The following is an 18938-nucleotide window of genomic DNA, read 5'->3' as shown; positions in this document are numbered from 1 at the left end:
AACAAAGTATACAATTTTATGAAATTAAATGTTTTGAATTTATATGAAATGAATATTTATACTATAAATAGAAGTTAAAGAATAAGTTATTTAGATTTTATTGTTTTTTTTTCATGTTTTAAAAATAGTTAATATTTTAAACAAAGTAACTAATTAGATTTTAAAATTAATATCAATTTTAAATTTTATATCAATATTTTTTTTGGGTGAATTAATATTTAAATGTTTTATAACTTAATTTAACATAACAAGTAAAATATGAAATTGACTGTATATTAAAATTTATATAGTATTAAAATTTATAATTATAAAACAATAGGTTAGACCATCTCATTTAAACCTTTTACTTAAAATGAAAATTTGAAGATATTAAATTAATTCAAGATTAAATATTAATTTCACACAATTTATTATGGGAAATCACTATATTGTGTCAATTAGAAAATGTAAGGTTTAAGTTTTTTGGAATAATCTAATCTATGAAGAGGAAGACTCTTGAAATTACCTAGTGTTATTGTCACATACCTATACGAATATAATTACACATGTAAATTTTTTTTTTGGTATAATATAAATATCGACAACAATTACATATAGGTGTATCTCTGCATTTGTTATAACGTAGGTTTCCACTATTCTTGATTAATATATTTGAACATTAATTTTGGCTGCCACAACCATGTATTCGGCCTAACCCAAAGGCAATTACATTATGGCGGCAGGTATAGATTTCCATAACCTATGGACTGGTGTTAACGTGGCTGTGATTATCAATCTTGTCATTTTAATGTTTCAAATCGGTGTTGACTTTGGGATCTGGCAATACCATCGTGGGACATTTGGCAGCAATGTGGAGTCTCCCCTGTCCGGTTCACGTGACGGTGGCATGGCCACGGCACTTGGGCTTTCCCGCGCCTTCCTCCTTGATTACATCGCCCTCATCGACGGTGGGTATGATCTGTGAGAGATCGAGGGTTAATACTACGCCACGTCTCTGTCTCTGGCAGGTAGGGTATATACAGATCTTTTTTCCGGTTTCTTCGCGATTATTCTTTTGCTCTGCGTCCATCAGCTTCCTCTGCCCTCACGGCAAAGGGTTTCCTGTGCCATTGCGCCCCGAGGCCACTGTAACTTCGAGTTCTTACCCTCTTACAGCAAGATTTCTCCACATGGAGTCCCAGTCCGGGCCTAGCCAGGTAAATGTTCACAATTTAAAGATTTGTTTTTCGATTTGGTGTTTTAATGAACTCGGATTAACGCCGGATCTGTTACTTGCCAGGTATGAGCAACTTCTCTTGCTCCGATGGATCTGGAAGAGCCCTGCCATCAAGGACCGCTGAGCTTCCAGGTACTTAACTGATATAAGGGTTTGGTTTTTATGACTGTTGCATCGTTATCCCTCTCGGTTTGTCAGAGGTTTGCTCTAGCTTAAGGATGAGACCCCAACCTGAACATATCTGGTTGGCCGCAGGTATACAAAGACCTGGTCTCGTTCCGGCTATAAAGTCTTGGGGTATTTACGGCACCATCTCTTGTATGAAGATCTGGGTTACTACCCTGCCTTCTGTAGCTTTAGGTTCTATTTGTTTTACTTAAATCGATGTATAATCCTGAATATGCTGGTGGCTATGGCCGTGAGTTTAGATGTTGGCAGTACTCGGTTTACTGAACTATGAACCTCTGCGAATTCTCAGTTTTATGAATTTTCATACTTCTGTATATATTTATATGCTTGTTAATTTTCTCGGACACGAGTTGAATATAGCCTATTTTATATTACACAGGTTTGATGGTTGCTCTGTTGCATATATTTGTTATCTGGTTTCAAACCGGTTATTCGCATGTATATTTGGTTGCACCCGTTAAGGGTTTGTGCTTATACCTAGGGTTTGCTCATGCACCCTAGCAGCAAGCGGTCATGCCCGCATCTGACCCTATAGATGTATGGGTGACCTGCGATGCCTTCCGAGGTTGGAAACCCTTATGGATGTAACTTGCTTAATGGTTATTGGCAAATTCAGAATTCCTCGTTCTCTTGTTTACATACTGTCAATGTATCTGAATCTTATTTCTTTGCTTATCGAAGCGTTATTTTCCACAGTTCTTACAGAATAATACCGTCTTTACGGCTCTACTCAATGTAATCGAGTTCTGTTACTTCTGAATGTATTTCGTTATCTATATTCGGCGTTTACATTGTCTCAAAGACGCCTGTCGTTTTTTTAATATGAATTTCAGGTCTCTTTTATGGATGCTGCACATATTATAACTTTATTCTCCTCACAGTCTTTCACTATTACGATGTTTAAGTTGCCGTTGCTACGGCTTGCTAGAACCCTCATGGGTTAGCTGAATCGATTTTCCAGTCTTCAAGGTTTAATATTGTTCGTCCTTGGTCATACATGATTCATGTTCGTCTTTAATATTCAGTGGCTGTAAGGGAAGGTATTCGCTCATTCGAGCCGAATAGGTTCGAGCCTTATCGGTTTATTTAGGCATGGCTATGCCGACCAGGATATGGTCAAGATGAGGGTAACTCCTCATCCGCTTCAGATATAACTGTTTCTTGTAACCCATCCTTAATACAGAACCGGGCTATCATTTATTTCTACAGACTGTTCTGTCTTCGTCTTTCTTTATAGTTATTAGTGGACAGTCCCTAAATTGTTAGTCCTCTGAGTTCTACAGCACTCTAAAGTATAACATTTCTTACATGCAGAAACATATATGCTTCTTGCTTACCGATACTGTAATATGTTCTGCTAGTTTACCGATAGCTGTAATCTTTGTATATTAGGTTCACAGTTTACTAACTAGGCTGGCTCAGCCTGTCTATAGACACACAATGTTCACTTATGTCTAACTAATTACAACTGTCCAATACTCATTCTCGTTCTGTCTTTGCTTCTGTTTAGATAGTATTACTTATACTCTACTTACTATCTGTAGCTATAGTAAACTGACAGTAACAGCTACCTTTACCATTTACACAGACAGCCTTGGAAACATAAGGGTCAGATACTTACCTGATCTGCTCGGACACGGTGAGTCTGGCTTAGTCTCCTGTCTAGATCTGTGTAAATCTTGATATCCTCCCAACCATGAGATCAGTCTCACAAGACCTGAATCTCCCCCCAAGCTTCTGCTTACCGGATCACCATCCTCAGTAAGCCAACACTGTGTGCTTGACTATCTGGTCCTTACCAGACTTAGTCCAACCAGTTCTTTTCTTCTTTCTGTTTTTCTCTTTTTGTCAGTCTCTACAGCACAAAAAAGAAAACCATTCACCCCTTCCTTTTTCCTGGAAATCTTTCCAGTTAAGGAAGGTGGTTACTTTCAGTTCTAATAACTGTTTTCCCTTTTGGGAAGCTCAATGCTCTTGAGTAATTCCTTAAACACTGCTTTAATGCATAATTCAAATCAACAAATTACTCTTTAAAAGAAAATAAGTTCTCAATATCGTTCAGTTTTTATTGCAGTAACTTTTTTAAACAATTACATTTACGGGGTCATCACATCTCCCCCTCCTGAGATTGGACATCGTCCCGATGTCTAGTGTCTCCAAACAATCCCGGAGAAACATCTCTTCGTCCTCCCATGTGGCCTCTTCAGGCCCATAGTGCTGCCACTGCACTTTAATTTGGGTAATAACCCGCTTCCGCAACTGCACTTCTCTCCGGTCGAGAATGCTCAATGGCTCGACCCGAACTTCTCCTTCCGGTTCGACCTGCAATTATTAACCATATCAGTCTTTTATCATGGATACATTTTCAATTAGTTAAATTAAAACAATCCTTACCCTGATATCTTGCCACTTGATCACATGCTTAGGGTCATAGATATATTTCTTAAGCATGGACACATGGAAAACATTATGAATTCTAATGTGGCTTGGTAAGGCTAGCTGATATGCTACTGGCCCAACCCTTGCTAAGACCTGAAAAGGTCCGAAGTATCGGGGTGCCAGTTTGGCACAGCTGCTCCATTGCAGCGTACTTTTCCGTGCCTGAATTCTGATATAAACATGGTCTCCCACCTGGTATTCCTTGAACCTTCTTTTCCGGTCTACAAAGTTTTTCTGTCGATCTTGAGCAGCCTTCAGGTTGGTCCTTACCCTTTTGACCATGTCCTCCATTTCCTTGAGCATTTCTGGTCCCAACCTTAATTTGTCTTCCGGGCTACTCCAGTTTGTGGGCGTTCGACATTTTCGTCCATACAAGACTTCAAATGGAGACATCTGAATGGATGTATGATATCCATTATTGTAGGCGAATTCCACTAAGTGCAAGTAGTGCTCCCATTGTGCTGGTTTTTGCATGACACATGCTCTCAACATGTCTTCCACTATTTGATTTACCCTTTCCGTCTGCCCATCGGTTTGAGGATGGTAAGCGGTGCTGAAATTCAATTGGGTTCCCAATTCCGCAAATAGCGCTCTCCAAAAAGCGGAAGTAAACTTCACATCTCGATATGATATGATAGTCTTTGGGAGTCCATGAAGTCTGAATATGTTTTGCATGAAAACATGTGCAATTTGCACTGCCTTGTAAGTGGATTGCACTGGTATGAAATGTGCCACCTTACTTAACTTGTCAACTACTACCATAATAAAGTCATTATTCCTTTTTGTTTTAGGCAGTCCAGTTATAAAGTCCATTGATATAACCTCCCACTTCCATTCTGGGATGGGTAGGGGCTGTAGTAATCCGGCCGGATGCTGATGCTCAGCTTTGATCTGTTGACACTCCAAACATCGTGTTAAATATTCAGCCACATGCTTTTTCATTCCCGGCCAGTAATATTCCTTCCATAGTGCAGTCAACATTTTCTGATATCCAGGATGACCAGCATAGTGACTGGTATGAAACTCATCCATTATCATTTTTTTGAGACTGTTGTCATTTGGTACGAACAACCTCTTTTTATAAAGCAACATTCCATCACTGCTAACCTCATAGTCTTGTGGATTTCCTTTACTGGAAAGTGGCATTTGCTGCTTCAATTGCTGATATTCAGCATCTTGACTTGCTGCTGTCTTCATCATTTCCTGCAAGGAGTTTTCCCATCTACTGAATGTAACTTCGTACAAACATTGTACTTTTCGACTTAGCGCATCAGCTACCCGATTTTCCTTTCCCTTCAGATGTTTAATGTCAAAGTCGAATCCACTTAGGAAATCTGCCCAACGAGCTTGTCTTGCGTTCAGTGTGGGCTGACTAAAATAATTCGTTAAATTGTGATGATCTGTGAGTAACAGAAATCTCCTACCCAAAAGGTAGTGTCGCCACATCTTAAGCGCATGTATGACAGCAGTTAGTTCCAAATCATAGGCAGAATACATCTGCTCATGTTCCTTTAATTTCCTTGATTCGTAGGCGATCACTTTCCCTTCCTGCATTAACACACCTCCCACACCTTCTCCGCTGGCATCAGTACATACCACATAGTCCTTGTTTGGATCAGCTATACTTAAAACAGGAGCAGATGTGAGTAATTGCTTAAGCCTCTCAAAACTTTGTTGACATTCGGAACTCCGCCTGAATGTCCTCCCTTTCTTTTGCAAGGATGTGATGGGATATGCCACCCTTGAAAAGCCTTCCACAAATCTTCTGTAATATCCAGCCAATCCCATGAAAGATCTGATATCTGCTACATCTTTTGGCACAGGCCAATCCAGTATGGTTTTTATTTTCTCAGGATCTACCGCAATTCCGTCCTTTGAGATCACATGTCCTAGGTATTGGATTTCTTCTTTATAGAAATCACATTTGCTGAGTTTGGCATACAATTGGTGTTCCCGCAATGTTTGCAATACCATCCGAAGATGTTTCTCATGCTCCTCCTTGGAGCGAGAATAAATCAAGATATCATCAATGAAGATTAGTACAAACTTGTCTAAAAATTGATGAAATACACTGTTCATTAAACACATGAACGTGGCGGGTGCATTAGTCAAACCAAAAGGCAGTACTACAAATTCGTAGTGTCCATACCGGGTCCGAAAGGCTGTTTTTGCGATGTCTTCATCTTTAATTCTGATCTGATGGTATCCAGATCGTAGATCAATCTTAGAGAAAACTGTCGCTCCCTTGACTTGATCGAAAAGCTCATCGATTCGAGGTAAAGGGTATTTGTTTTTAATGGTGAGCTTGTTTAGCTGCCGGTAATCAATACACATTCTAAGAGTTCCATCCTTCTTTTTGACGAATAACACCGGGGCTCCCCATGGAGATACACTGGGCCGGATATAATTCTTCTCCAGCAATTCCTGTAGCTGCATTTTCAATTCGGTCAACTCTGGTACACTCATTCTATAAGGGGCTCGCGAAACTGGAGCAGCTCCTGGTATCAACTCAATGGTAAAGTCTATATCCCTCTTTGGAGGTAATCCAGGAATTTCTTCTGGAAGTACATCTGTGAACTCCTTTATGACAGGGAGATGTTCCAACGGGTTCCCTTTATTTTTAGTTTCTGCATAGCCTACCTGAATTACATACACTTGGCATCTATTCTGGATGCACTTGGCCAGCTGAGATGCGGTGATTGGTCGGATCTGTACTGGTCGTTTAATTCCTTGCATTTCCTGTTCTATTCCAGCATCATCCTTGTACCGTATCATCTTCGTTTTACAGTTCACCAAAGCCCAATGCTTCTCTAGCCAGTCCATCCCAATTAAAACATCATAGGACCCGAGGGGCAGTATATTCAGGTCTGCCACTACTGGCTGTCCTGCTACCGTGATAGGTCAGCTTTTTACCTTTGTCATTACACGTCTTTTGGTCCCTGTAGCTAGCTGTACCAGCCAAGGATTCCTGAATTTTTCAGGCTGTAATTTACACTGTTCAACTAACTTTGGACTAATATAACTTAAAGTAGCGTCAGGGTCTATTAAAACAGAGACAGAGAGGTTTAAAAGCTTACCTTCAAACTCTACCATGGTGGGCTGATATTCTGCTTGGCGGTCGTCCAAAGCTGCGTTAATTCTTGGCATACTCCGTCCCACATCACCCACGGTTGATGCCTCATGAATCTGGGATATCTGGTCAGCTCCCTTCCTTTGCGGACAATTCTTGACATAGTGCGGTCCACCACAGCCCCAGCACTGCACTGGAGGTCTGTTTGATCCCACAGCATCCATCTTGGCGGGCTGCTCACTCATTCTGGTTTCACCGATGGATTTGGCTCTGAATGCATTCCTTGGTGCTGCTCTATTGTTCTGATTCTTGTTGCTACCTTTGATTCCACTGCTTCGACTTCCTTTGTAATTTCCAACAGTTTTACTGTTCTTTTTCTCACTCCATTTTCTGTTGGTACTATCCCCTTTCTGCTTACTCTGCTGATAGCAGATTCTGGCCTTGCGAATCGCCTCATCCATTGATTTAGGATTGTCAAATTCAATCCTTTCTCTCATATACATGGGTAGGCTGCTAACAAACCGCTGCACCTTGGCTTTTTCTTCTTTAAGGTAGGGTACATAGCGAAGCAGAGATGTGAAACGATTGATGAATTCATCCATGGTCTGCTGGCCCAATCGCAGATCATGGAATTCTTTTGCCTTCTCATCATAAAATCGTTCCGTCAAGTATCTCTCCTTAAAATATTTCTGGAATTTTTCCCAGGTTATAGTTCGTTCAGTTACTCCTTTAACAATTTTTACCTCCTCCCACCACAGCGTCGCCTTCCCTTGTAACTGGAAGATGGCCAAACGTGCCTTCAAGTTATGGTCATACTCGTACAGCTGGAAGTATTTATTCATGTTGATTAGCCATGCCTCAGCTGCTTCCTCTTGTTCCCCATCATAATGTGGAGGTTTAATCTTTCGAAATTCCCCTTGCAACTCCACTTTTTGACGCTTTGAGGTCTGCTGTTCTGAGGCATTAGCAGATTGATCCTCTTCTTCTTCAGGGATTTCAGATTCTGCGTGATAGCGTTCTTCCTCTGTTATTCTCTGCTGCTCTGCGCTGGGGTTAGCTAGTGGTGGGTTCTGTTTGTCAGACAGGCTTTTTAATATTCTCTCCTGCTCCATGGTCAACCGTGCATTATCTGCCCGGAGCCGAGCCATTTCATTTTTCAATTCTTGAACGGTTTCTAGTATGGCCAGATTCGTGCTGCGGGTCTCCTCACCCAGCTGCACCCACAACTCTGCATTGTCTCCAAAATTTGCTGCAGGCCCTAAATTGCCTGCAGGCCTGTGCTGTGCGCCGCCCGACCCCTGCATGCTAATCACTTGTGATACCTCTGTTGCTCTTTTCCTGCTTCTTGACTAGCCTGGTCTGATCATGAAACATATAGTAGTGTGAGCTTCCTGCACATTTGTTTTTTTTTTTTTTTTGTTAATGTCATTATGATCTTCTCGTCATTCACATCCCAGAGGCCACAGTATGGATAATCTGGGCTCTGATACCAATTGTCACATACCTATACGAATATAATTACACATGTAAATTTTTTTTTTTGGTATAATATGAATATCGACAGCAATTACATATAGGTGTATCTCTGCATTTGTTATAACGTAGGTTTCCATTATTCTTGATTAATATATTTGAATATTAATTTTGGCTGCCACAACCATGTATTCGGCCTAACCCAAAGGCAATTACATTATGGCGGCAGGTATGGATTTCCCTAACCTATGGACTAGTGTTAACGTGGCTGTGATTATCAATCTTGTCATTTTAATGTTTCAAATCAGTGTTGACTTTGGGATCTGGCAATACCATCGTGGGACATTTGGCAACAATGTGGAGTCTCCCCTGTCCGGTTCACGTGATGGTGGCATGGCCACGACACTTGGGCTTTCCCGCGCCTTCCTCCTTGATTACATCGCCCTCATCGATGGTGGGTATGATCTATGAGCGATCGAGGGTTAATACTACGCCACGTCTCTGTCTCTGGCGGGTAGGGTATATACAGATCTTTTTTCCGGTTTCATCGCGATTATTCTTTTGCTCCGCGTCCACCAGCTTCCTCTGCCCTCACGGCAAAGGGTTTCCTGTGCCATTGCGCCCCGAGGCCACTGTAACTTCGAGTTCTTACCCTCTTACAGCAAGATTTCTCCACATGGAGTTCCAGTCCGGGCCTAGCCAGGTAAATGTTCACAATTTAAAGATTTGTTTTTCGATTTGGTGTTTTAATGAATTCGGATTAACGCCGAATCTGTTACTTGCCAGGTATGAGCAACTTCTCTTGCTCCGATGGATCTGGAAGAGCCCTGCCATCAAGGACCGCCGAGCTTCCAGGTACTTAACTGATATCAGGGTTTGGTTTTTATGACTGTTGCATCGTTATCCCTCTCGGTTTGTCAGAGGTTTGCTCTAGCTTAAGGATGAGACCCCAACCTGAACATATCTGGTTGGCCGCAGGTATACAAAGACCTGGTCTCGTTACGGCTATAAAGTCTTGTGGTATTTACGGCACCATCTCTTGTATGAAGATCTGGGTTACTACCCCGCCTTCTGTAGCTTTAGGTTCTATTTGTTTTACTTAAATCAATGTATAATCCTGAATATGCTGGTGGCTACGGCCGTGAGTTTAGATGTTGGCAGTATTCGGTTTACTGAACTATGAACCTCTGCGAATTCTCAGTTTTATGAATTTTCATACTTCTGTATATATTTATATGCTTGTTAATTTTCTCGGACACGAGTTGAATATAGCCTATTTTATATTACACAGGTTTGATGGTTGCTCTGTTGCATATATTTGTTATCTGGTTTCAAACCGGTTATTCGCATGTATATTTGGTTGCACCCGTTACGGGTTTGTGCTTATACCTAGGGTTTGCTCATGCACCCTGGCAGCAAGTGGTCACGCCCGCATCTGACCCTATAGATGTATGGGTGACCTGCGATGCCTTCCGAGGTTGGAAACCCTTATGGCTGTAACTTGCTTAATGGTTATTGGCAAATTCGGAATTCCTCGTTCTCTGGTTTACATATTGTCAATGTATCTAAATCTTATTTCTTTGCTTATCGAAGTGTTATTTTCCACAGTTCTTACAGAATAATACCGTCTTTACAGCTCTACTCAATGTAATCGAGTTCTGTTACTTCTGAATATATTTCGTTATCTATATTCGGCATTTACATTGTCTCAAAGACGATTGTCGTTTTTTAATATGAATTTCAGGTCTCTTTTATGGATGCTGCACATATTATAACTCTATTCTCCTCACAGTCTTTAACTATTACGATGTTTAAGCTGTCGTTGCTACGACTTGCTAGAACCCTCATGGGTTAGCTGAATCGATTTTCCAGTTTTCAAGGTTTAATATTGTTCGTCCTTGGTCATACATAATTCATGTTCGTCTTTAATATTCAGTGGCTGTAAGGGAAGGTATTCGCTCATTCGAGCCGAATAGGTTCGAGCCTTATCGGTTTATTTAGGCATGGCTATGCCGACCAGGATATGGTCAAGATGAGGGTAACTCCTCATCCGCTTAAGATATAACTTTTTTCTTGTAACCCATCCTTAATACAGAACCGGGCTATCATTTATTTCTACAGACTGTTTTGTCTTCGTCTTTCTTTATAGTTATTAGTGGACAGTCCCTAAATTGTTAGTCCTCTGAGTTCTACAGCACTCTAAAGTATAACATTTCTTACATGCAGAAACATATATGCTTCTTGCTTACCGATATTGTAATATGTTCTGCTAGTTTACCGATAGCTGTAATCTTTGTATATTAGGTTCACAGTTTACTAATTAGGCTGGCTCAGCCTGTCTATAGACACACAATGTTCACTTATGTCTAACTAATTACAACTGTCCAATACTCATTCTCGTTATGTCTTTGCTTTTGTTTAGATAGTATTACTTATACTCTACTTACTATCTGTAGCTATAGTAAACTGACAGTCACAACTACCTTTACCATTTACACAGACAGCCTTGGAAACATAAGGGTCAGATACTTACCTGATCTGCTCGGACACGGTGAGTCTGGCTTAGTCTCCTGTCTAGATCTGTGTAAAGCTTGATATCCTCCCAACCATGAGATCAGTCTCACAAGACCTGAATCTCCCCCCAAGCTTCTGCTTACTGGATCACCATCCTCAGTAAGCCAGCACTGTGTGCTTGACTATCTGGTCCTTACCAGACTTAGTCCAACCAGTTCTTTTCTTCTTTCTGTTTTTCTCTTTTTGTCTGTCTCTACAGCACAAAAAAGAAAACCATTCACCCCTTCCTTTTTCCTGGAAATCTTTCCAGTTAAGGAAGGTGGTTACTTTCAGTTCTAATAACTGTTTTCCCTTTTGGGAAGCTCAATGCTCTTGAGTAATTCTTTAAACACTGCTTTAATGCATAATTCAAATCAACAAATTACTCTTTAAAAGAAAATAAGTTCTCAATATCATTCAGTTTTTACTGCAGTAACTTTTTTAAACAATTACATTTACGGGGTCATCACAGTTATGCAAGTACAAGACTAACCAATTATCTATATATATGTAAAATTTAAATTTATAAATAAATTGTAACATACCAATTTTTCCACTTTCAATATATAATATTCTATTAAAAGTAGCCTGGCTTCAATTTAAAAATTCAAACAATTATACAATTTTATACAAAATTATAAAATTAACTTAACCAAATATATATAAATACATAATTTAAAAAATTAATAATAAAACTAATAACTTATTTTAAATAATTTACACGGTGAGTCTGGCTTAGTCTCCTGTCTAGATCTGTGTAAAGCTTGATATCCTCCCAACCATGAGATCAGTCTCACAAGACTTGAATCTCCCCCCAAGCTTCTGCTTACCGGATCACCATCCTCAATAAGCCAGCACTGTGTGCTTGACTATCTGGTCCTTACCAGACTTAGTCCAACCAGTTCTTTTCTTCTTTCTGTTTTTCTCTTTTTGTCTGTCTCTACAGCACAAAAAAGAAAACCATTCACCCCTTCCTTTTTCCTGGAAATCTTTCCAGTTAAGGAAGGTGGTTACTTTCAGTTCTAATAACTGTTTTCCCTTTTGGGAAGCTCAATGCTCTTGAGTAATTCTTTAAACACTGCTTTAATGCATAATTCAAATCAACAAATTACTCTTTAAAAGAAAATAAGTTCTCAATATCAGTCAGTTTTTACTGCAGTAACTTTTTTAAACAATTACATTTACGGGGTCATCACAGTTATGCAAGTACAAGACTAACCAATTATCTATATATATGTAAAATTTAAATTTATAAATAAATTGTAACATACCAATTTTTCCACTTTCAATATATAATATTCTATTAAAAGTAGCCTGGCTTCAATTTAAAAATTCAAACAATTATACAATTTTATACAAAATTATAAAATTAACTTAACCAAATATATATAAATACATAATTTAAAAAATTAATAATAAAACTAATAACTTATTTTAAATAATTTATTACTTATTTTATAAAAAATCCAAATAATTTCTAAAAAAAATACATGTTATTAATCATCATACCTACTACTCATATGAAAAATGAATAGTAAATTATACAGCATATATTTAGATGATGCATGAAACTTCACCGATTATGTAGGTTTATGTAAATAGTAAATAAATTAGAAATAAATTAGAATGTTTGTAATATATGTTGTTTTTGGAAGAAAATATATTTATTTACAGAAAATAATTTGAGATAGTTATTTTTTAGCCTTCACTACAAAATTTACATAATCATTGTTTAAAAATACATTCATAAAATTAGGAATAATAGGATGTTAGAGTTAATTAGAAGAATGTATTGTTCCAATTAATTTTTCTATATTAACTTAGTTTAAGTTAATGTTTGTTAGTTTGTAGCTAAAGCACTATTATCTTGTAAATTGATACCATTATCATAAAATGAGACTCTATTATGTGTTATATGTGTGTTCCAATTAATAAAATCTCTTAGTGACATAGTTATTCTATTTCTCTATGTTGTCTTTGCTTTATTTTGGTATCAAAGCCATGAGGTGGTGTGAAATGTGAGAAACAATATTGAAGCATTGTCCATTGGCAGTTGTGCAAGTTGGATTTTCTATGTTGTGGCCATAGGTTCGGAAAATTTACTGCATGAAGTAAGTATAGAGCGAACCACACGAGGCATGTGATGTATGCAACTAGATGTAATATTTTTTACAAAGCTCATATAGTGCTTCCTACAACTCCCACAGTGACATGGAGAACTTAGTGATAGTACTATTGTAGCCATTAAGCAACTATCCTCCACGAATACCTTTACACATTCTCCCACCTTCTTGTCCAGATCTAGGAGATGGAGTACTTGGTGATAGTATTATTATATCCATTAAGCAACTATCCCCCACAAATACCTTTAATTTCTCCACGAATACTTTTACACATTTTCCCACCTTCTCGTCTAGATCTAGGAGATGGAGTACTTGGTGATAGTATTATTATATCCATTAAGCAACTATCCTCCACAAATACCTTTAAGAATTCCCACACCTTCTCATCGAGATCTAGGAAATTTGTGAGGGAGTCGAGAGTAAATCTGGACATCAAATTTGACCCCAAGTTCTATAGCTCATAGTGAACGATAGACTCTTGAATCTCTATTGTGAGTTCTATTTGATGGGGAAAATAATCAATGAGGGAATTAATTCCCTTTCCATTAATCAACAAGGAGTTTTTGGTAATCGGGATCATGATATTTTCATTCCACGAAGGGTTTGCATCACCCTCCAAATTGACCATCGTGGAGAACTTGTAATGGGGATCAACCCATGGACCAATGGATGAGCTATCATTCTTATCTCTAAGATCATTTATTGTTATTTTTTGAGGTATTTTGACTAATTCTAATCCTCAATTGACTCAGTATTCCCATAGCTAGCATCCATGTAGTAGTCCTTACCATAGAGGGTTGTATTTCTCGTTATTTGAACTCTAGATCTGTTTTAGTAGCATTCTGGTTTTCATCTTTGAGCCTCTACAAACTTATAGTAGTTTTGATAGATTTAGTAGTGCTAATTCCATAATCAGAGGTGTCAATATCATATTTTGGGCTCCTAATTTCTAATTTTGGTATCCTCCTAGGCATGGAAAATTTTAGGGGCTATTTACAGTGGGTTAATTTTCCATGATTTTTCAAAAGAAAAAGATTCATCAATTTCCATTTTTTTTTATAAAAATGGTTTGCCCAAATTTTGCAATATAGAATTATTTTACCCTAAATATTGCCACCATTACATAGAGAGTATATATAAAATCATTGTAAATTTGAATAATTTTACAAAGACATCAATAAACATTTTATAGTTTGCATATTAGGTACTAGTGATATTCGCCAATGTTTATAAACTTCAAGATAATTTTCCATCCTTAAAATTTTTCTTTCTCCTAGGGTTTGCAATTTCATTAGCTGATTGCATGAAATTGTAATTGATTGTTTGAATGTCAATTCATTATTTTGAATGTTTCCTTGATTGAATGATTATGCTTAATCTATTCGTGAGCAACTTTTAATACACTATATCACATAAATATCTTTCCTTAAGAGAGCTTTGTTTTTTCGTGATCTTCTGAGCTCTTCAATATCTCTCCAACTAGAGAAACCCATACCAAAATTTGTGAAAGAGGATAATTTTAAGGAGCAATTTTCTAAGGAGGTTGAAGCTGCAGTGTGGAGCTAAGTTAATCGGGAAAAAGGAGAATGAGGTGTCACAACATTCATTGCATTTGAAGATCCCTAGAAGAATAGAAGGTGTGGATGGTTTTAATAGGTCTAACAATGACATAAACAATTGTGAATATCTCAATTGAGATAAACAATTGCAGATATGTGTAAGAAAATGGATTAATAGATTAATTATTATTAGATATCCTATTAGTTATTCCCTTCGCCAGAGGCTAGGAGTTCATCAATAGCATGTACTTTTTAAGTGAAGTACCTAGTTTTTCTTTCAACTTACTACATAATAAAATCTCTAATTTGCATTATTATTTGGAGATATAACAAATAGAGTTCTCTTATCAATTGCAACATAATACATAGTACACAGATATTATGCATACTTTATTTAAACAAAATACTCATAACTTGTCTCCTATTCAGTTTATTCTTTAATTTATGATTCATTTTAACTCATCATTAGAACAATGTTAAAATACCACAATATTAAGTATGTAAGCAACAAAATAACACACATCTAATGGTGATCAAATGCTTGGGAAATATTGAGGAACAAAACACATTCCACCAAACCAAGAATTGTCACCAACAATTCCCCTCGAGCTCAAACCTTCTTGCATCTAGGAATCAACAACCTCTTGTGTTCCTGAGTAATTTTCTTATATATCTTCCCAACAATTTTTTTGTTAGCAATGTCCTGCATTAAGGGTCCACATCCCTTAGTCTCTTGGGATTTTTATTTTAATTTAAGTAAATGTCTTTCTTTTTCTTTAAACTACACATTTCTCTCTTTCTATGCCTTTATTTTATTTTTCGTTTTTCACCCAACTTGGCAATTCTCTCTATCTAAGTTATTCACATAATCTATCTTTTCTATTATGCTAATTTAATTTAACATAATATTTCTCTCTAGTTATGTTAAATTATTAATATTAAATTATCCTTAGATTTTGAAAAGAAGATTTTGGAAGGTACCCTATTTGGACTTGACCACCTAACAATTAATATTAAATTATTCTCAGATTTTGAAGAGAAGATTTTAGAAGGTACACTATATAGACTTGACCACTTAACATTTTTTTCTAGAATAACAAAAATATTTTATTACTCAAGTGCTCTTTCCTATTCCCAAACACTTTATTTATTAATCAAATAAAATTTAATTAGATAATCAAATAATAATTTAAGTACTCAATTCCATAAACATTAAATAATAATTCATTACTTTAAAAATAATGATTCTTTCAAAAAGCAAAATACAATTTACCTAATTTTTATAATTTTTTAAAATTTTAAAAATGTAACCTACATTGTAAGTTTTTTTTAATATTTATCTACATTTAATTTATATACCTATACTATTTAATTGATGTGTATGCACTAATTTGAAAGCAAGTTTCCTAAAAAAATTTCAATTTATAAATCAAAATACCAAAACGTGTAATATATATATATATAATAATAATAATAATAATAAAATGATTTGTAAGATATATAATAATGATTTTTTTTTTAATTTATTAAATAATAATAATAAATATTATCATTGTCATAAATTTCGAACCCTGGTCATTTTTGCTAATCTCATTGAGCCAAATCCTTAATATTTTAGGTTACTTTACCGCCCTTGCTTTTTTATCATTCATAAAAAATACAAGTACTCGCTGTCGAAAATATTCCGCTGCGTTTTGTTGCAATCAACGGAGGATAAAGGTACTTAAAGATAATGGAAAAAACATCCAATTTAAGTTATGCGTTTGGTTTTTGTTTTTTTATAATTTGAGTCCGGTTTACGAAGATCCAGTGACCGCTATGTTCGGGGAAATAGTCTTCCATGCAATATGCTTCAACAATGGAGTCTAATCTTGAAAGCAAAAAGGAGAATTGAAACCGCAACTTTTTAATAGGGATACTTTAAAAACGGGAACTCAGGGAAATTAGTTAAAGATACTTCAAAAACGAGAACTTAAGGAAGTTAGCAGAGATACTTTTAAAACGGGAAATTAAGGAAAGTAGCAAACACTCTAGGTTGAATTTAAGAATTTAATTTGAAATTAAATTTATTTTAAAATGAGATAATAATAAAATCAGAATGGTTAACCATGAAGATAAAGATGATTGATAATTTACAGATAGATATTCATTCTTGTCTGTGAAATTTACAAGACGATCAAAATAAGGATGACTGCAAACTTACCGATAGCTAATCAGGTCTTTGAAGCCTATGTAACCAGCAAAAACTTACATATCGATATTCAGGTCCTAAATCTAAAATAAAGAACAAAATAATAATATAGATGGCTATTTTTAATCTTATGTTCATTGCAAATTTAGGAATATTTAGAAATCTTATTAAGATTAGGAGAGGGTAAAAGAATTGACCCCTCTTCATGGTCACGTTTTAAAAAAATTCCAAAATTTACCGATGCCTCATAGCTATGGCAATTTTCAAAAGATTACCCTTTGTTTCATTTGTTGTTACATTAACATTACGAGTTATTTTTCTATTGATGATTGATTGAACCCAAGCAGCTGAAGTCTCTGTTTTACCGTCAGATGTGTTGTGACAGACGGATGCGGCTCGATGAATACCATGGTATGAGAGTCCGAAAATGTTACTTTTAGCGCAACTCGGATTCACGTAAACCTTACACGCCACATCCTCGCCTCGATATCTCCAACCACAGAAAGCGATGTGACCAGCGCAGGCGCGGTAAGTGCGTGTTTTTCTTCCTTTAAATCCCTCGTCATAATTTTGAGTTTGCGATTGGTTGCAAGTAATGCTTCCATATGTTATTGTGAGTTGTTATTGTGCCTTCTCAAGTGTCAATCTAGAAGTTGTTGATTACTATGTTATGAGTTGGAGTTGTGTCATATTTCAGTGATAACTCTACTTTTTTCAGATCTAGATTTGTTGAAGTCACTGATTTGTAATCTATATATATGTGAGTGATTTTTGTTGTATGTAATTTTTCTCTTTCTATTTTTTTCTAATTTCATATCAAAGTTGGTATTGGTTTGACTCCCTCACGAGGGCCAAAAATATGTGAGGGATCCTGAGTGGTATTGTTTATGTATATATTAGTATAGATGTGTGACAGTTTAGTTTTAGTGTGTGAAATTGTTTGTGATCCTGTGGGTAGATCTGTTTGTAGATCCTTCTGTCATTTTGGTAGATCCTTCTGTGATCTTGGTATCTGTAAAGTTTTATTTGTTGTTATCTACTTGGAATGTGCAAAGGAGTTAAATTCATGTCTCCATGGTTTTGTCAAAATTGTGTCATATTATAAATTTCCGAAATCATGCCCATGAACTGTATATGTTACTCCACGAATCTAGATTTGTGATCTCGGGTGGAGGAGTTTCAAGTGGGTAATGATATATGTCAAAAGTGTTAAAGTTGGAGGGAGATCTCAATTTTTTGCTTCTCTGGGTTAGATGTTTCTAGTGTTTCTAGTGCAATCTTGTTTGGATCTCAAAATTTGGAGTTTGCATTTTACACGTATTGAATCTAGTCAACTCAATATGTGAGTGTAAGTTTGTTGGAATTGAATTGACCACTCTAACAAATGCTTCTTTGTGAATATCAGAAAACTCCAAGATAAAGATTGAATGAGATGAACAACTTACCTATGCTGAGGAGGGACGTGGTGACTTGTCCATGTAGTTGATAGTTTGATTATTGATTTTGTAGTTGTGAAATGCCTTTGTCAATTAGTTTTCTATTTCTTTCCATTTCGATTATAAAAAGGGTTGGTGGTTCTTAAACTAGAAGCCGGGTGTGCGAAATATCAATTATTGTGTGTTAGTAAGGTCAAGTTGTTTGATCAACTTTAGAACACATTCAATATCCAGACCCCTATTTTAGCAATTGACAGATGGTGGTTGGTGCATAGAATGGTTCATTACTTGATGGCTCGTATCGGGGAAGCCTTGATGAGCCAAGGTGTCAATATTGTTTATCTTGCAAAGTTCATCAATTATGGTTAGAGAGAGTTAAATTTAGTGACTGCTGGAAGATGTGGTGGCGAAAAAGCGATGTTTGCAGAATTACAGAGTGGATGTGAGTGTTGATGAAGACCAGTCATACAAGCATTAAAGTAGGGACTTGGAAGTAATGCTTTGTATTGTTGTGAGTTGTTATTAATTCCTATATTAATAGTTGAAGTAGTGTCATGTCTCAATCATAAATCCACTTTCTTAGATTTGTTAAAATCAATAATTTATATCCTAAAAATATGAATGTGATTTATATTGTGTGTGATTTTTGTCTATCTTTCTATTTGTTTCTAATATGATTTTCTTGGTTA

The 18938-nt window shown here is 36.6% G+C and overlaps 1 protein-coding gene across 1 annotated transcript; it reads left to right on the top strand.

Moving 5' to 3' along the window:
* The first annotated feature begins 725 nt into the window (after positions 1-725).
* Positions 726-1349, top strand: LOC149200604 (uncharacterized). The gene is made up of 2 exons (XM_089399603.1): positions 726-1196; positions 1280-1349. The coding sequence occupies exons 1-2, from the start codon at positions 849-851 to the stop codon at positions 1283-1285; spliced, it is 354 nt and encodes a 117-aa protein (XP_089255729.1). The 5' UTR covers positions 726-848; the 3' UTR covers positions 1286-1349.
* Positions 1350-18938: the final 17589 nt, after the last annotated feature.

This window comes from Pinus tabuliformis, chromosome 2_1, assembly GCF_031772625.1.
Source record: "Pinus tabuliformis cultivar Carrire ecotype Pingquan chromosome 2_1, CPIR1, whole genome shotgun sequence".
Taxonomy (NCBI): domain Eukaryota; kingdom Viridiplantae; phylum Streptophyta; class Pinopsida; order Pinales; family Pinaceae; genus Pinus; species Pinus tabuliformis.
Note: the sequence above shows the minus strand (reverse complement) of the source record. Positions and strands in the feature narration are given on the sequence as shown.

What these genes read in the sequence shown, in the direction of transcription:
- LOC149200604 (XM_089399603.1), top strand. Translation starts at nt 849, where the DNA reads ATGTGGAGTCTCCCCTGTCCGGTTCACGTGACGGTGGCATGGCCACGG.